This window comes from Lagenorhynchus albirostris, chromosome 7 (assembly GCF_949774975.1).
Source record: "Lagenorhynchus albirostris chromosome 7, mLagAlb1.1, whole genome shotgun sequence".
NCBI classification, from domain to species: Eukaryota; Metazoa; Chordata; class Mammalia; order Artiodactyla; family Delphinidae; genus Lagenorhynchus; species Lagenorhynchus albirostris.
In genome coordinates, this window is record NC_083101.1 from 92,048,234 (window position 1) to 92,064,375 (window position 16,142).

At 37.5% G+C, this 16,142-nt stretch overlaps 1 protein-coding gene across 2 annotated transcripts in view; it reads left to right on the top strand.

The window, feature by feature from the left end:
• The window catches only part of SPIN1 (spindlin 1), a 61,976-nt gene extending 47,312 nt beyond the window's left edge, over nt 1-14,664 (top strand). The window contains exons 6-9 of one of the 2 annotated variants that reach the window (XM_060155512.1): nt 5,019-5,272; nt 9,391-9,447; nt 10,184-10,417; nt 14,386-14,664. In XM_060155512.1, the coding sequence (XP_060011495.1) occupies nt 5,019-5,272; nt 9,391-9,447; nt 10,184-10,417; nt 14,386-14,585 (745 nt within the window). In that variant the 3' untranslated portion in view covers nt 14,586-14,664. The remainder of the gene's footprint in view (nt 1-5,018; nt 5,273-9,390; nt 9,448-10,183; nt 10,418-14,385) is intronic. The other variant, XM_060155513.1, reaches the window with a different exon arrangement.
• The last annotated feature ends 1,478 nt before the right edge of the window (nt 14,665-16,142 follow it).

Genomic DNA, 16,142 nt, shown 5'->3' on the forward strand with positions numbered 1-16,142 from the left:
CGAACCCGCACCCTCAGCAGTGAAAGCATGGAGTCCTAACCACTGGACTGTCAGGGAATTTAAATAGGATATTTAGGAAGTTAGAAGTAATTGCTGTAAGTTTAGAAATAAGATCTATAGATTCCTACAGCTTCCATTAGAAGCCTTATTTGGTGCAAAGGAATCTTGCTCATCCTAGCTGTATAAAGGAAGAAAGGGGTGAGGAAATGAGACAAAGCATTGCAAACAGAAACACAAAGCAAAATGTTAGAAGAGATCAAGCATATTATTTACCACAACAGAAGTTAGTGATTAAGGGCTTCCCTGGTGGCGCAGTGGTTAAGAACCCACCTGCCAATGCAGGGGACATGGGTTTGAGCCCTGGTCTGGGAAGATCCCACATGCCGCGGAGCAACTAAGCCCGTGCGCCACAACTACTGAGCCTGCGTGCCACAACTACTGCAGCCCGTGCGCCTAGAGCCCATGCTCCGCAGCAAGAGAAGCCACCGCAATGAGAAGCCCGCGCACCGCAATAAGCCCGCGCACCGCAACGAAGAGCAGCTCCCGCTCACCGCAAGTAGAGAAAGCCCGCTCACAACAACGAAGACCCAGTACAGCCAAAAATAAATAATTTTAAAAGTTAATGATTAAAGTTCCCTTAAAGAAAGTGAGGAAATAAAATCCATGCAAAAAGGAGGAATTGTGTTTCTTCAGAATTAAAGGATATAGGAGCCACTTTGAATAGGGATGCTTGCTGGCTAGATTTGAGTCCCTTGTGTTGTTCAGAAGATGGAGGAGAGCCTTGTGTACTATACCACTGGAGGTGACCAGGATAAAAACTGCTTGTTCTGAAATGTGATTAGAAAGCATCAAGCATCTCCCTCTTCAGAAGCAATTGCGGTTCCAGAAGAATGCCACTAATGAGTATAGAAAGGATGAGTGACTGAACTAGAAAATCACTGCTCTGAGTCTTCCAGTTGCCCTTTCCTGCTATCAATGGCTAAGTTTATATTGATTTTGTTGAGAATCATAGTAGTAGAAAATTTCATGCCTCTGAATCTAGGATGGAATCTTTTCTGTTTGTAGTCAGTGTTTTCCAGAGAAACAGCACCAATGGTGCGTGCATAGAGAGACTGGAGATCCAGGGAAGAGCTGATGTTGCCGCTTGAGTCTGAAGGTAGAATTGCCTCTTTGTGGGGGGCGAACACTCCTTCTTAATACCTTTAACTGATTGGATGGGGCCCAACTATGTTATGGAAGGCAGTCTGTCTGTTGATTTACATTTTAGTTTCATGTAGAAAAATACCTTCACAGAAAACATCTAATGCTTGATTTAGATACCTGAATACTGTGGCCCAGCCAACCTGACACATTAAAATTAACCATCACACTGGTGAAGATGCTGAATTTGCTTATAATTTTGGTAGTAATAATGGAATGTCTGTGTGAATTACAAAATGGTGCATATGACTGAATTCTTTCTTCAGTGAGTTTTGGGAACCAACCTCTGCCTTTGCTGTGAAGAAAGCCTGATCCTGTACACAGGATGAAACACAAGGACTTTTGCCTAAAGATCAAAAGAAGATAGGTAATTGTCTATTTGAAGAAAAACATAATGCTAGCAAAGATTCTTGTATTCTAAAGGAGGAATGTAATCACCTTCACCAGCCATATCCCTACAGAGGGCCAGTTGGATGTAGTGGCACATTTTCAGGGATTATGAAAAGGTCTTGAGGTTCACTTTCTTTCGGGTTTGAGTATTAGTAGTAGTTACAAGTTACAGACTCGATAATATGTTATTAAGGTTTTTTCCTCTCCACTAAGTTTTATACTGAAGTCCTTTAAAATTAATCTTATTAATTCATTTAAGGTTATATAGATTGGTTCCTTACTATGAACAATATTGAATTTAGCTCTTTTCTCCTTTCTCTCTCCATTTAATACCAGGTACTTTGTTCCAAGTAATATTCTTTTGCTTGGTGAGCTTCTTATACTTTACGTATTCTTCTTTCATCCCCCTTTTCAGAGTAGTGTTAACTGTATTTTCAGAGCAGGTAATAGTTAAATACTACTCTATTTCTCTTGTTCCTGTGTTTGTTCTATAGTAAGAGATATTCATTGCTTACTATCAGCTCTGTGCTGAAACTTTTCTAAGTGTTTTTTCTTTTTTTCCCTCTTAATATTTATTTATTTGGCTGCAGCAGGTCTTAGTTGCGGCACGTGGGATCTTTAGGTGTGGCATGTGGGATCTAGTTCCCTGAGCAGGAATCGAACCCCGGCCTGCTGCATTGGAAGCACGGAGTTTTAGCCACTGGACCACCAGGGAAGTCCCCAGGCGTTCCTGATTATCTGAAACTCTGTCCTGTACAGTCGTCCCTTGGTGTCCGAGGGGGATTGGTTCCAGGACCCTTCACACCATACCAAAATCCATGGATGCTCATGTCCCCTATATAAAATGGCATAGTATTTGCACATAACCCACATAAGTCCTCCCATATACTTCAGATCATCTCTAGATTACTCATAATACCTAATACAGTGTAAACACTATGTAAATGGTTGTAAATACAATGTAAATGACAGGTAAATTGTTGCCTGCATATGGCAATTTCAAGTTTTGCTTTTTGGAATTTTGGGATTTTTCTATCCATGTTTGGTTGAATCTGAGGATGTGGAACCCATGGATATGGATGGCCAACTGTTAACTTCTTCAGGAAGCATTTGTGAGAACAGTATTCCCCGCGTTCTTATGTGTTCACACAGTTTTATCTGTATACTTTTACTTGGAGGTCAGTATAGAATTCTTGGCTGCCTGTAAAACCCTCACCTTACATTTTCTTTCCTGAGAACCTTAAGTTTGTCACTCGGTTATCTGGTGGCACACGGTGTCACTGTGTGATTTTCTTTTCCTTACACATGTGATTATCCTTACACATGATGCAGTTCTTTTGCTTGGATGCCCTCGAGATGTTATTTTCTTTAAAGTTTGTTTGTTTCACTAGACTGTCTTAGTGTCAGTAGTTCTGGGTCAGTTTTCCCAGGGGCATGTGTGTACATTTAAGTCTTTTATTTCTGGATATTTTTCTTGAATTATTTTAGTATTCTTTCTGTTCCTCTGATTTTAGCTTTTGGGTGATTCTGTTACATGGAAGTTGGAATTTCATATCTGTTCCCATCTGTCTCTTTTTTATTATCTGTTTTCCTTAAATGCCCCATGGTGTCAATTTCTTCCATGTTCCTCTAGTTTAGCCTTCATTTCTGAAAAGTTTTCAAATTGCTGCTTGTTTGTTGACTGTGTCTGATTTTTCTCACATCTTCTCTTGTGTAGCTGTCTCTCATCTGGGCTCTTATGTTTTTGATGTAAGTTCCTCTTTCATGGCCTCTGTTATGTGCATAATGTTAGGTGGTAATTTCCATCTGCCTTGTGGGCATATTTTTGGGTTTGCCTCCGTTGCCCATTGGTGCCACCATGGTTCTCTCCCGAGACTTTTGTACATGAGAAGGGGTGAGAGTATTCCAGGACAGCTATCCTTGCTGCAGAGCTCTTCAGTATTCCCATGGCATACTCAAGTTTCTCTGTATAGTCTCCTATGTGATACCTGTTGAGGTCGGCCTCCTTTGGGCCCACCCTGTAAGCATCTGAACCTCATCTTTCCTTTACCCACGGGCCTCACCCTACTCAGGATGTTATTCTCAGTATGTGTCCTCAGTTCAGGCTCTGCCTTTCCTGGAAGGCCATTTGGCTGGGTGTTTGCAGAGACTTAAGGGCTGGGTTAGACACAGCGTTTTCTGGTCTCATGTCCTGCATATAACCTTTTGAACCCTTTTACAGTCCAACTGGAGAAGTTTTCCTTCTGAGGTGTTCCCCAAATGGTGTTCCCTATCTTGCTTAGGTAAAGGACTGTGTCAACTGATTCTAGGCCTCCTTGAGACAGCTTTAATATCTTGTAACCTGTTTCTCTGTTTCACAAAACACTAAGTTTACCAAGCTGGTCTACTTAAAATATATACAACTGTAGTTTTAAATATTACAGGCTACAATAAATTACTTGTTTTTAAAAGTTTATTTGTATTTATGCCATTTGTTCACCACTTTTATTTGTGGTTTACCAGATGAGAGCTTTATGCCCACATAAGCTTTGGGTTCTTATGAGTGGGTTCTTTTCTGCTCCCTAAATTTTTTCATTCTTGGCATATAGCAGCATCCATGTGCCAGCATGGCTTTGGCCTTCAGCTTGCGTTCAAGCCAAGTCTTGTCCCTTGTCTCTGGATTTCTACATGAAATGAAGATTTTTTCCCTGATACTGAGAGCCAGGTGTATTACTTGTAAACATTGTATGTAGATTTTTCGATTGTTTGTAATTGAGAAAGAATGTAGTTTGGTGTTGCTTCAATAATTTTTAATACTACATTAAGTATTTGTTACAAATTTAAGTGTTGAAGGTTATGTTTTCTAGAGAAGTAATGATAGTATAAATGCATGGATAGAAGCCAGCCTGGACTCCAGTTTAAGAAAAAGTTAAATGTCTAGTTTATTCTTATTGTTTAAGCCAGTGAGGACAAAATTATGTGGGCATTAGAATGGGTGAAATTGAGTTTCTTTTTAATGAGAAATGGATTTCTATTTTATAAAGCCATATGCATGTGTGGTTATTTCATGTAGTCAGCCCTTGTCTTTCTTTGATTAATTTGGATAATTGTGAGTTGATTGAATTAAAGGAAACTCAGAAAGCTGAAAAACTGATACTTAATTTTAAGGCTAAGTTGCTATTGACTAGTTGTGTTTTTCTGTGTGTCCACAGTTAGGGTGCACAAGAAGCTTCTATTGCTAGAGACAGGCCCCACCTGTGAGCCACCACTGCACGACTGTGGGACTGGGAGATGGCTGCCTGTAGCCACCTGAACCCTGAGTGTGGCAACATTAGCTAGCATAGGACCCGGATCATCTGTGATGGGAGCATGCTAGCTAGCAGTAGTTGTGTTGGTAGGAGTGCATACTTTTGAGATGATACCTTACGTGTGTATATGTGTGAATACAGAAAACATCGGAGCAGTGTGGGGCCGAGCAAACCTGTTTCCCAGCCCCGGCGGAACATCGTAGGCTGCAGGATTCAGCATGGGTGGAAAGAGGGGAATGGCCCCATCACCCAGTGGAAAGGAACCGTTCTGGACCAGGTGCCTGTAAATCCTTCTTTGTATCTTATAAAATACGATGGATTTGACTGTGTTTATGGACTAGAACTTAATAAAGATGAAAGAGTTTCTGCGCTTGAAGTCCTCCCTGATAGAGTTGGTAAGTTCTCTTTACTGTTTGTGCATTATATGCTTTAAAAATGATTATTGAAATGGATGCTTTTTGATTATTAGCATTACTGGTATTTTTTTAAATTGGAGCATAAGTACTTCTGATACACATTTAAATCAGTCACCTAAAACCACAAAAACTGCTCAGCAAATGTTCTAAAACCAAAGTTCAAGGAACTGTGAAGGATATAAAGACGTATAAAATTGTTCCCCAAGAAGTCGACAGTCTAATAATTTCTAATATGATTATTTCCCACATTTTGCTCAGTTTATCTGGACTCTGGTGAGTAAGAGTATTTCTCATTAGCTCAAATATTCAATGTGCTCATTTCATCAGATTATAATAGCTCAGAAAAATTTCATGTATTTATTTTAGGATCTTTATGTGAAGTGAATTTTTATCATTGTGTATTATTATATAAGTGATAATTGTACCTTCAGCCAAAATTTAAGCAACCAAAACATGTGAACTCTGTTACAACATTTTTGGGGTTCGTTTGTACAAGGTTTGTGGGAAATGAATGGCTTTTTTAATGTCATACAAATCAGTTTTGCCTTGCATACCTTAGGTTCCTTAAGGCATAAGGTGTCAGTTAAATAATAATGACTGGTTTTATTTTTAAGAATAAAATAAAATATGATTTTATTCTTAAGATCAACGGAATACACCCAAGTTGTTACTTTCTTCAGAGTATTTACTTTGAAATGTTTTCTTATTATTATTACAGTGATGCTGCTATTGCTTGAATCTGGTTTATGCTTTTGGAATTGTCCTTAGAAGCCTATATATGTACAAATAGAGCCTCAGCAGATCTGCACTTGAAGGATAGAAATTTGGGATCAAATTGTCAAGGGAAGACGCTTACCTAGCCCCCCTTTCCCCCTTTGTTTTTGCCATTGTGTTCCTGGAACACATGCTTCCTCATCAAGTTAACTTTGCCAGAGCAGCAAGTTATTTTTTTAATCCTTGCTTTAGATAGCAAACACTGTCTTTATTCATCTTGTATAAATATAGTTCAGCTTTCACAGAAATCTTTCTTTAAATTTGTATTTTTAACCAAAGGTAACTAATTATGTAATAGTAAATCTTTGGCATTTTAGTCTAAGTTCAGCTGAACACATTCTTCCTTGTGAAGCACATCCTCTTTTCTCCTGATCTTGACATCAGTCCATTTTCCACATTAGAAATTAACATTGAAGAATCTTCCCTTCAGGGCTTAAAAAGTATTATCCACACCTTTATATCAATTATTTGTGCTCAGTAATTATCATACATTCTTTTTCTGACCCAGAATTTTAGTTTCTGACCCCTTCAAGGGCAAGGCTGCTAGCTTACTTGAAATTTACTGCATTCTGCCACATGACCTGTGTTAGCTCTGTTGTCATCATAGGACAGAAGAAACCTTTTATCTTGATAAAAAAGTGATTTGACTAAACCAAAATATCTGAAGATATATGAGTATCTCTGGTGATGGGATTTAAGGGTTTCTTAATGTTTTTCTTTCTACTTCTGGGCCATCTCTGTTTCCAACAGTAGATATGGATTGCTTTTGTAAACAGAAAAGCAATTTAAAAAAGGAAATCCAAAGGCCTATGTGCAAAGCAGCAATATGTTACATGCCTAATTTAATTAAGAGTTAACTATGGTATTCCCTATGATACTTTAGTCTGAAAATTTATTTTGACTTCATTTATGTTTCATGTAGGAAGAAAATGGTCTTTCCTAATTTGCTTAAGGCAGTACATTAAAGTTACAGTTTTGTTTTCCTTAAGCTAAAGGTGGAGAGAAAAGTAAGTCAGTCAACCCAAAAGCATGTGATGTCACAGAGTACCAGTTCCCAAAGTGTAGTCTGAGGACCCTTGAGGTTTCCAGAGGCCAATTCAGGAGGCTTATTAGGTCAAAATTAATTTTCATAAAAATCTTAAGAGATAATTTGCCTTTTTCACTCTCATCCTTTCACAGTTATACACTGGAGTTTCCCACTATTTGGAAGATCTGCATAACTCAGTGAATACAATATTTTCTATATGAGCAATGCATGATGTTACCAAATCATATATTGGTGAAAGATCCATTCAAAGACCGACAGATTTTTTATGTTGTGGTAAAAACACAAAACATTAAATTTACTACCATAATTATTTTTAAGTATACAGTTCAGAGGCATTAAGTATATTCACATTGTTATGGAATAGGTTTCCAGAAATTTTTCATTTTGCAAGTCTGTAATTCTTTCCCCATTAAAACAACAGCTACTCTTTTCTGCCTCCCACTGGCCCCTGGCACCCACCATCCTGTTTCTATGAATTTGATTACTTTAGATACATCATAAGTAGAATCATGTAGTATTTGTCTTTTTGTGACTAGATTCTTTCCCTTAGCAGAATGTCCTCAAGATTCATCCAGGTTGTAGCATGTGATAGGATTTCCTTTCTTTCTAAGGCTGAATAATATTCCATTGCATGTGTAAACCACATTTTTTCCCCATTCATCAATGATTGGACACTTGGGTTCCTTCTGCCTTTTGGCTATTGTGAATACTGCTGCTGTGAACATGGGTATACAAAGATCTCTTTGAGCCCTTCTTTCAGTTCTTTTGAGTATTTAACCAGGAATTCTGAATCATATGGTAATTTTGTGTTTAATTATCTGAGGAGCCTACATACGTAATATTTTCCATAGTGTTTGTTAACATTTTACAGTCCCACCAACAGTGCCCGAGGGTTCCAATTTCTCTGCATCCTCACCAATATTTGTTATTTTCTGTTGGTTTTGATTTGCATTTCTTTGATGATTAGTGATGTTAAGAATCTTTCATATGCTTTTTGCCCGTTCGTATGTCATTTTTGCAGAAATGTCTGTTCAAGTCCTTTGCCCACTTTTTTGATCAGGTCACTTGATTTTTTTGTTTTGTTTGTTGTAGAGTTGTAGGCGTTCTTTATGTATTCTGGAGACAAATGAATTTTAATTTAATAGTGTGACAGAAGTTTATTGATAATGATTTCAGATTCTACATTGCAATTAACCTTTAAGGAAAGCTACCACTTGTTGAGTTTTGATGTGGTATCATAGAAGAATACCTAGAATTATCTGAACACTAATAAAATATTTTTTCAACAGCGTATCTTTGTGATTTTATACACCAACTAAAAGTACATACAACAGATTGAATGCTGAAACAGATATGAGATTCTAGCTGTCTTTTTTTTTTGGTGGTACGCGGGTCTCTCACTGCTGTGGCCTCTCCCGTTGTGGAGCACAGGCTCCGGATGAGCAGGCCCAGCGGCCATGGTTCTTGGGCCCAGCCGCTCCGCGGCATGTGGGATCTTCCCGGACTGGGGCACGCACCCGTGTCCCCTGCATCGGCAGGCGGACTCTCAACCACTGCGGCACCAGGGAAGCCCCTAGCTGTCCATTTTTAAAGCTAGACATTTCTTACTAATTTTTTGTTAGAAAATATTTTTCATTAAAAATGTGTTTCTGTAGGTATTTTAACATATTTTTAGATATGTCATTTATAATTTCTAAAATAGTTGGTACTGATATTTATCATCCATATAAACAAATGCTCAAAAACTTTTAAGAATGTAAAGGAGTCCTAAGATGAGAAAGTTTGATAACTTCTGGTATGAAGAAAACTAGTGGGATTTTGCTATAGTGTCATGCACAGTGGGGAATTCTATGTTATTCTGGGTAATTATTGCATACTTAAGCAAAGAAAACTACCGTATGTGTTTACAGTGTCCTTCTGATAAAATTGGATAGCAGTATCTTTACCAAGAAATTCTAATCTTTGTTCCTTTGAACTTTGACAAAAATAGGACTCATGAGTAAGAAGTGTTAATTTTTTTTTAAAGATAATTGTCTAAAATGTGAGGAATGGATAAATCTTAAAATCAGTAGGTTCCTCCATAATTTTCCCAATATTAAAAAAGAAAATGAAACTTGTAATTTTTCACCTATGTCTTTAATGTAGAGCAGGGCTGCAGAGGGCTGTTGATACACCAGTAGGGAGGCCTGTGTTCCTAATCACACAGGCCATCTAGAACAACCTGCTTTCCTCTGAAATAATTTATACAACAAATGTTGAACCCCTGTGATCACAGTATTGGAAACAAGATGGGAAAGGCCTTTGCTTTCATCACTGTGCAGTCTAAAAGCAAGTAAACAAACATGTAAAACAAGATAACTGCAGAGAGTGGTAAATGTCTTTAAGAAATCAAGCTCGGTTAGGTGACTGATTGTTGGGGCTATTTTCACCGGGTGGTCCTGGAAAGCCTCTGGGAGGACATCTGCTCAGGAAGAGCCAGCCCCTGAGGATGTGGGGGTCGTAGTCAGCCCAAGGGTATCCCAGGAAAAGATGCCCATGCTGCTGAGGTGTAAGGCAGTCAAGCAGTATGTGACGAGCAGGAGGGCAGAGGGCTGCCAGGGGATGATGGCCAATGTGCTGTGGATCTGGAGAAGCAGTTCGTTATTCAAATTATGAAAGGAAAGTGCTGGAGTATTTTAAGCAAATGACCAACACAATCTGGTATAACGGCCACAAATATCACTCTGATTATTGTAAAAAATAGATTGTAGGGGCAAGAGTAAAAACCTATGCCTTGAATAGGTTAATACCTTGGTTTTCATAAATGGTCAATGGTTATATAAGATATTTAAAAGGCAAGGTGGGTAAAGGGTATATGGGAACAATATTATTTTTGGGACTCTCCTGTAAGTCTAATTCTATCTCATAATTTAAAATAATTATCGATTAAACAATAACAAAAAAACACTTTATACCTTGAATAAACTAAAAGTTTTAATTAGGTACAGTACCAAGAACAGATGAATTCAGAAAAAAAAGAAAAAAGCAGATTCTTTCACGTAAACCATTGTTTGCTTTTTTGTCCCCAGCAACATCTCGAATCAGTGATGCACACCTAGCCGACACAATGATTGGCAAAGCAGTGGAACACATGTTTGAGACCGAGGATGGCTCTAAAGACGAGTGGAGGGGAATGGTCTTAGCACGCGCCCCTATAATGAACACATGGTTTTACATCACCTATGAAAAAGATCCTGTCTTGTACATGTACCAGCTCTTAGATGATTATAAAGAAGGCGACCTTCGCATTATGCCCGATTCTAGTAAGTATAGATTGACAACTTTTATTTTTGATAATTCAAAAATAATTTGATAAATCAAATATCTTTAGAGCAAGATATTTGATTAACTCTTGTGCAGATACATTTAAAAATTTTAATTATTAGGGTTAAGTGATTATTCTTTTAGTCATGCACAAAGCATAGGTTGTGAAATTTTTACCCTTTTGCCAAGAATAATTTACTTTCCCTGTTCTGGACTTTGGACTTTCATATGAATGGTGTATATAATGTGGGGTCCTTTGTGACTAGCTTCTTTCACTCAGCTTATGTTTTCAAGGCTCATCCATGTTGTAGCGTGTGTCTGTATTTCATTTCTTTTAATAACCAAATACAACTCGATTGTATGGATATACTGTATTTTGTTTATTCATTCATCTGTTGATGGATATTTGGATTTTTTTGCTTCTTTTTGGTTATTATGAAGAATTGTGTACAAGTTTCTGAGTGGACATTTGTTTTCAGTTTTCTTGGGTATATGCCTTGGAATGGAATTGATGAGGCATAGTGATCACTCTGGGTTGAATCACTTAGGCAACTGCCAGACTGATTTTCAAAGTGGTTGCATCATTTTAGATTCTCACCAACAGTGTGTGAGGGTTCTGATTTCTCCACATCCTTACCAACACTTGTTACTTGACTTTTTGATTTTAGCCATCCTAGTGGTAGTGAAATGGTATCTCATTGTGGTTTTGGTTTTCATTTTTTTTGATGACTAAAGATGTCAAGTATCTTTTCGTGTGTTATTGGCCATTTGTGTGTCTTGTTGGAGAAATATCTATTCACATCCTTTGCCTGTTTTTCAATTGCATTGTCTTTCTGTTATTGAGTCGTAACAGTCAATAGTGTAGGTATAAGTCTCTTGTCAGATATGTGACTTGCAGATACTTTCTCTTATTCTCTGAGTTGTCTTTTCAGTTTCTTAAAAGTATTCTTTGAAGTACAAAAGTTTTTAATTTTGATGAAATCCTATTTTTCTAGTTTTCCTTTTATTGCTCATGCTTTTGGTGTCATATCTAATAAACCCTTGCCAAATCAAAGGTTATGAAGATTTGCCCCTATGTTTTCTTCTAAGAGTCTTACAGTTTTAGCTCTTACGTGTAGGTCTTACTTGGATCTTTGATACATTCTGAGTCAATATTTGTTTATGATGTGTCATGTCCAACTTCTTTGTTTTGCATGTGGCAATCCAGTTGTCTGAAAACCACTTTTTGAAAAGACTGTTCTTTTTCCTACTGAATGGTTTTGGCACCCTTGGTAAAAATTACTTGACTATGGAGGTATGAAGATATTTCTGGACTTTGAGTTCTATTCCATTTGTCCATACGTCTATAGTTATGCCAGTGTCACACTTGATTACACTGCTTCATAATAAGTTTTAAAATCAAGAAGTGTGAATCCTCCTTTTTCAGAATTGTTTTGGCTGTTCTTTGCAATTTCGTATGAATTTTAGAATCAGCTTGTCAATTTCTGCAAAAAAGTCATCTGGGATTCTGTTAGGTATTGTGTTGAATCTCTAGATCAGTTTGGCGGGAGCGTATTGCCATCTTAAGTTAAGCCATTGACCCATGCACATGGCATGTTTTTTCATTTATTGAGTTTTTTCCATTTCTATCAACGTTTTGTAGTTTTCTGAGTATACGTTTTTGCACTTCTTATAGTCCTAAGTATTTTATTCTTTTTGATGCTATTGTGAATAAAATTATTTTCTTAATTTCACTTTTGCGTAAGCCTTTTTTTTTTTTCTTTAAACTCAATAGCTTTTCCTCAAACACATGAATTCTTGGCCCTAGGCAGATATGGCTGACTGACAGACACTGGATATATTAGCAATGTAACACCATCTCTGTTCCTTTTTTTTTTAAGTTCTTCCTGTGAACAAGCCACTCATTGAATCTACTCATGTGCTCATCTGGCCCTGACTTCTGCCTTCTTAATCTTTTTTTTTTTTAAGTGCGTGTATATTTGTTATAAATGTGTAATGGAAATGGAAAGTGTTATATAGGCGGGAATTTAAATATGAGAGCATACCATAAAAACATTTCCTCCAACCTATATGAAGTTTTAAACTTTTTTTGTAGAGAAATGTCCAAAGCAAGTACTGTTGACTTGATAATAGAAAGTATGAGGTCATTTGCAGATTAAATCATTGCCTGTACCAACCACGTCTTTATCCTCTCACTCCTCCTTTCTTTCGAGTGGTATGGAAGTTTATTTGCTGTTACTTGCTGTTGTGATGTTCTGATACAAAGAGCTCTGCAGTGGCCTCTGAGTCCTTGGCTTCTTCACTTATGGTTACTGTAAAACGTATGGCGATCATGTGTTCGTAATTTCTTTGTACACATGAGGTGCCACAGAAGTGTGGTGTGGTATGATGTTGCTGCTTGATGGAAGAGCACTGTTGAAGAAGAGTTCAGCTTAGATTTCCTCTTTACTTCCTTTTTTTAAAGAACTGATAACACTATGCTCGGGTGGTTTGTTTGTGTTGTGTGAGATCAAAATAGCAGGTTTCAGATTATGCCATTCAATGAGAGAATTTATTATAATCAAAGAGGCAAACTACTGTTAATACAGATACATGATATGATCCAAACCAGGATACATGTGAAAATAAAAAGGTGCACTGCTAACCATTGTGTCAGGACTACAGGCATAAGCACTGACTGTCTTGGGCAAACCAGGATACCTGGTTGTCCTACTTGAAGGCTCTCTGTTACTACATGGATAAGAGCTTGAGTTATTCAGGACCTGTTAGGGGTTTCTTAAAATAGAATTGTAACTGCCTAGCTCCATCCCCTGGCTACCCTTTTTTTTACTTTGTTTCTTTATTGTTGGCAGTGATGGTTTGTTCTCATTTTATGTGTATTCCTAGAATTTACAGAGTTCTTGCTAGGTCATAGGGCGGGCAGTGTTTTCCAACACTCAGATTTTCTTGGGGGTTTCTCAAAAAGTACAGGTGCCTCAGCCATCCTCTGAGATTCAGTTGTAATTGGTCTGAGGATGGAGTTCACTTAGCACCTATTTTTATAGCACAGGAAATCTCTTTTATTTTGAAACTGGGTTAAGAGGACCATGTGTGATGAAATGAAGTTGAGGGGAAAAAAGCTTTAAGGATTCACAGGATAAGACAGGAATACTTAGGCATTTAGGCACATTCTCAGTAATCCCAGTAGGTATTATCTGCTTTGAAATTATTTCAAAGGAAAACAGCCTTATTTTTAAGAAGCTATAGAACACAACATTGTAAATCAACTATACTTCAATAAAATTTTTTTAAAAAAGAAAGAAGTTGTATAATTACAGTTGATTCTTGAACAGCTTGGGGGTTGGGGAGACTGATCCTCCGCGCAGTTGAAAATCTGCATATGACTTATGGGCAGCCCTTCGTATCTGCAGTTCCTCTGCATCTGTGGATTCAACTAACTGCAGATCGTGTATTTACTATTGGAAAAAATCCCTGTATAAGTGGACCCATGCAGTTCAAACCCCTGTTGTTCAAGGGTCAACTGTATTTAGTTTTTTTCTTGACCCTTTCCTTCTTTTAGTCCATCCCTCTTTAGGTAATTATAGCTATAACTAAATATAAGCCAAAGAAATTTCTGGTTATGATTTTCAAAATCATTTACATGTCTAGCTCTTGGGGATCAGCACACTGTTTTTGTAAATAAAGTTTTATTGGCACACAACCACACCATTCATTTATATATCATCTGTGGCTGCTCTCATGTGACAACAATACAGCTGAGTAATTGGTACAGAGACCGTATGGCTTCAGGCCTAACATATGTATTGTCTGGCCTTTGAAGGAAAAGTTTGCTGACTCTTGGTCTAGAAAATCAAGGTGAATTCAGGATATTAAAAAAAATTTTTTTTAATTATTAAAATAGATATGTGAGTTGGTGTGTATCTAAAAATTGACTCTAAATTCTCTTTTTTCCCCCTTTTAAATACAGATGATTCACCTCCAGCAGAAAGGGAACCAGGAGAAGTTGTGGACAGCCTGGTAGGCAAACAAGTGGAATATGCCAAAGAAGATGGCTCTAAAAGGACTGGCATGGTCATTCATCAAGTAGAAGCCAAACCGTCTGTCTATTTCATCAAGTTTGATGATGATTTCCATATTTATGTCTACGATTTGGTGAAAACATCCTAGATGTCATCACGAACTTTGCCAAATTTGTGGAACTCTTAAATGTATAATTTGTAGACATAAAGACTTGATTGCTTTCCAGTTTAATGAAAGCTTAAATGTCCCTGCGAACCCACAATCTCTGCCAGCAGAACTGGTTTTGTTCTGAATAGTACAGATTTATGTGAACACAAAGCATTTTGTGTAAGGAACTCCTTCCTCTTAAAAGAAGTCTGTCTGTTTGGAAGGGAGTTACAGGCAAGTCTGGTAAAAGTTAAGCTAGTATCATAGTCATTTAAAACTGTAGTAGATCTTATCCACTTTCCCCTTCACGCTTAACACTGTTATTCTGCTGCCACAATGCAAGCATAGTTTGGTATTTTTGTTATTGCCTTTTTTTGAGATATATATGTATCTATATCTACCTATCTATCTATATCTGTGTGTATACATATATAATGTATATATACATACACATAGATCTGTGTGCACGTGCGCGCGCACACACACACACACACACACACACACACACACACACACACACACACACTTCGTGGGCAGTCCTTTCTTTGTGGGTTGGAGTGGGGGTTACATAATTTTCTCCAGTTTAACAGGAGTGCTGACCCAAGCCATTTGTATTTAGTGTATTCATTGTATTACTGCTGTTTATTTAAAATTAAATTTGGGCACAGGAAGCACATCGGGACATTCAGCTTATTTTGAAAGTCAAGTTCAGAGTACCATTTCAGTCTGGAGGCTTTAAACTGTAAATTCAAATATGAATCACCTGTGAACATTTAATGACCCACATTACAATTTTACAAAACAGTTAGAAATCTGGGTAAAAGGCTGCCTTTAATTCTAAGCTTTGTATATTATTTGTTTACATTTTTTATCATAAATACTTCTTTTTAAGCAAAGCCCAGGTACTTGGTCCACATAGTGTAATGCCAGGTGTATTTTGGATGGCACATTTGGTCTATTATTTGTACAAATTAGTAATCTGGAATTTTAGTACACGGATTTAAAAGGCAACAGTATATCAGCGGTTTATGTGTATTTGGTAAGTTCCTGGAAGAACGTAGTGCTTTTATATTAGAAATGTAAGTTTAAGAATGACATTGTTGCCTTTTAACAAGTTCTCTGGGATACCTTTATTTTTATTACTGTTATTACTGATATATGATTATGGTCAGAAGGCTTTTCCCCCTTGGCTTTTCCCCTCGAAGAATGTCTAGACAAATAACAGCTTAAATTCCTGACACCTCTTGTGGTGCTGTATGTTCTTACTCATGGTATGCTGTTGATGTGGATTCATTCCATTTGGTGGATCCTGCCACATCAGGGTCAGTCACCTGCACTGGCTTGTGGGTGTGACTGATAGCAGCCCTTAGCCATTGAATCCTTTCCTGCAAGGTTGTTTTAACTAAAATAGAACTGCAAAAGTGGTTCATTTAGCAGCAGAACATCAGTCTATCACTTTGTTTTGGATGATCCCTGGCAGTTTGAAAGCTAGGAGAAAGATGATATGTGAAACCAGTCTTGTGGAGATTGAAAATCTTACCTCTGATTTGGGCAGAA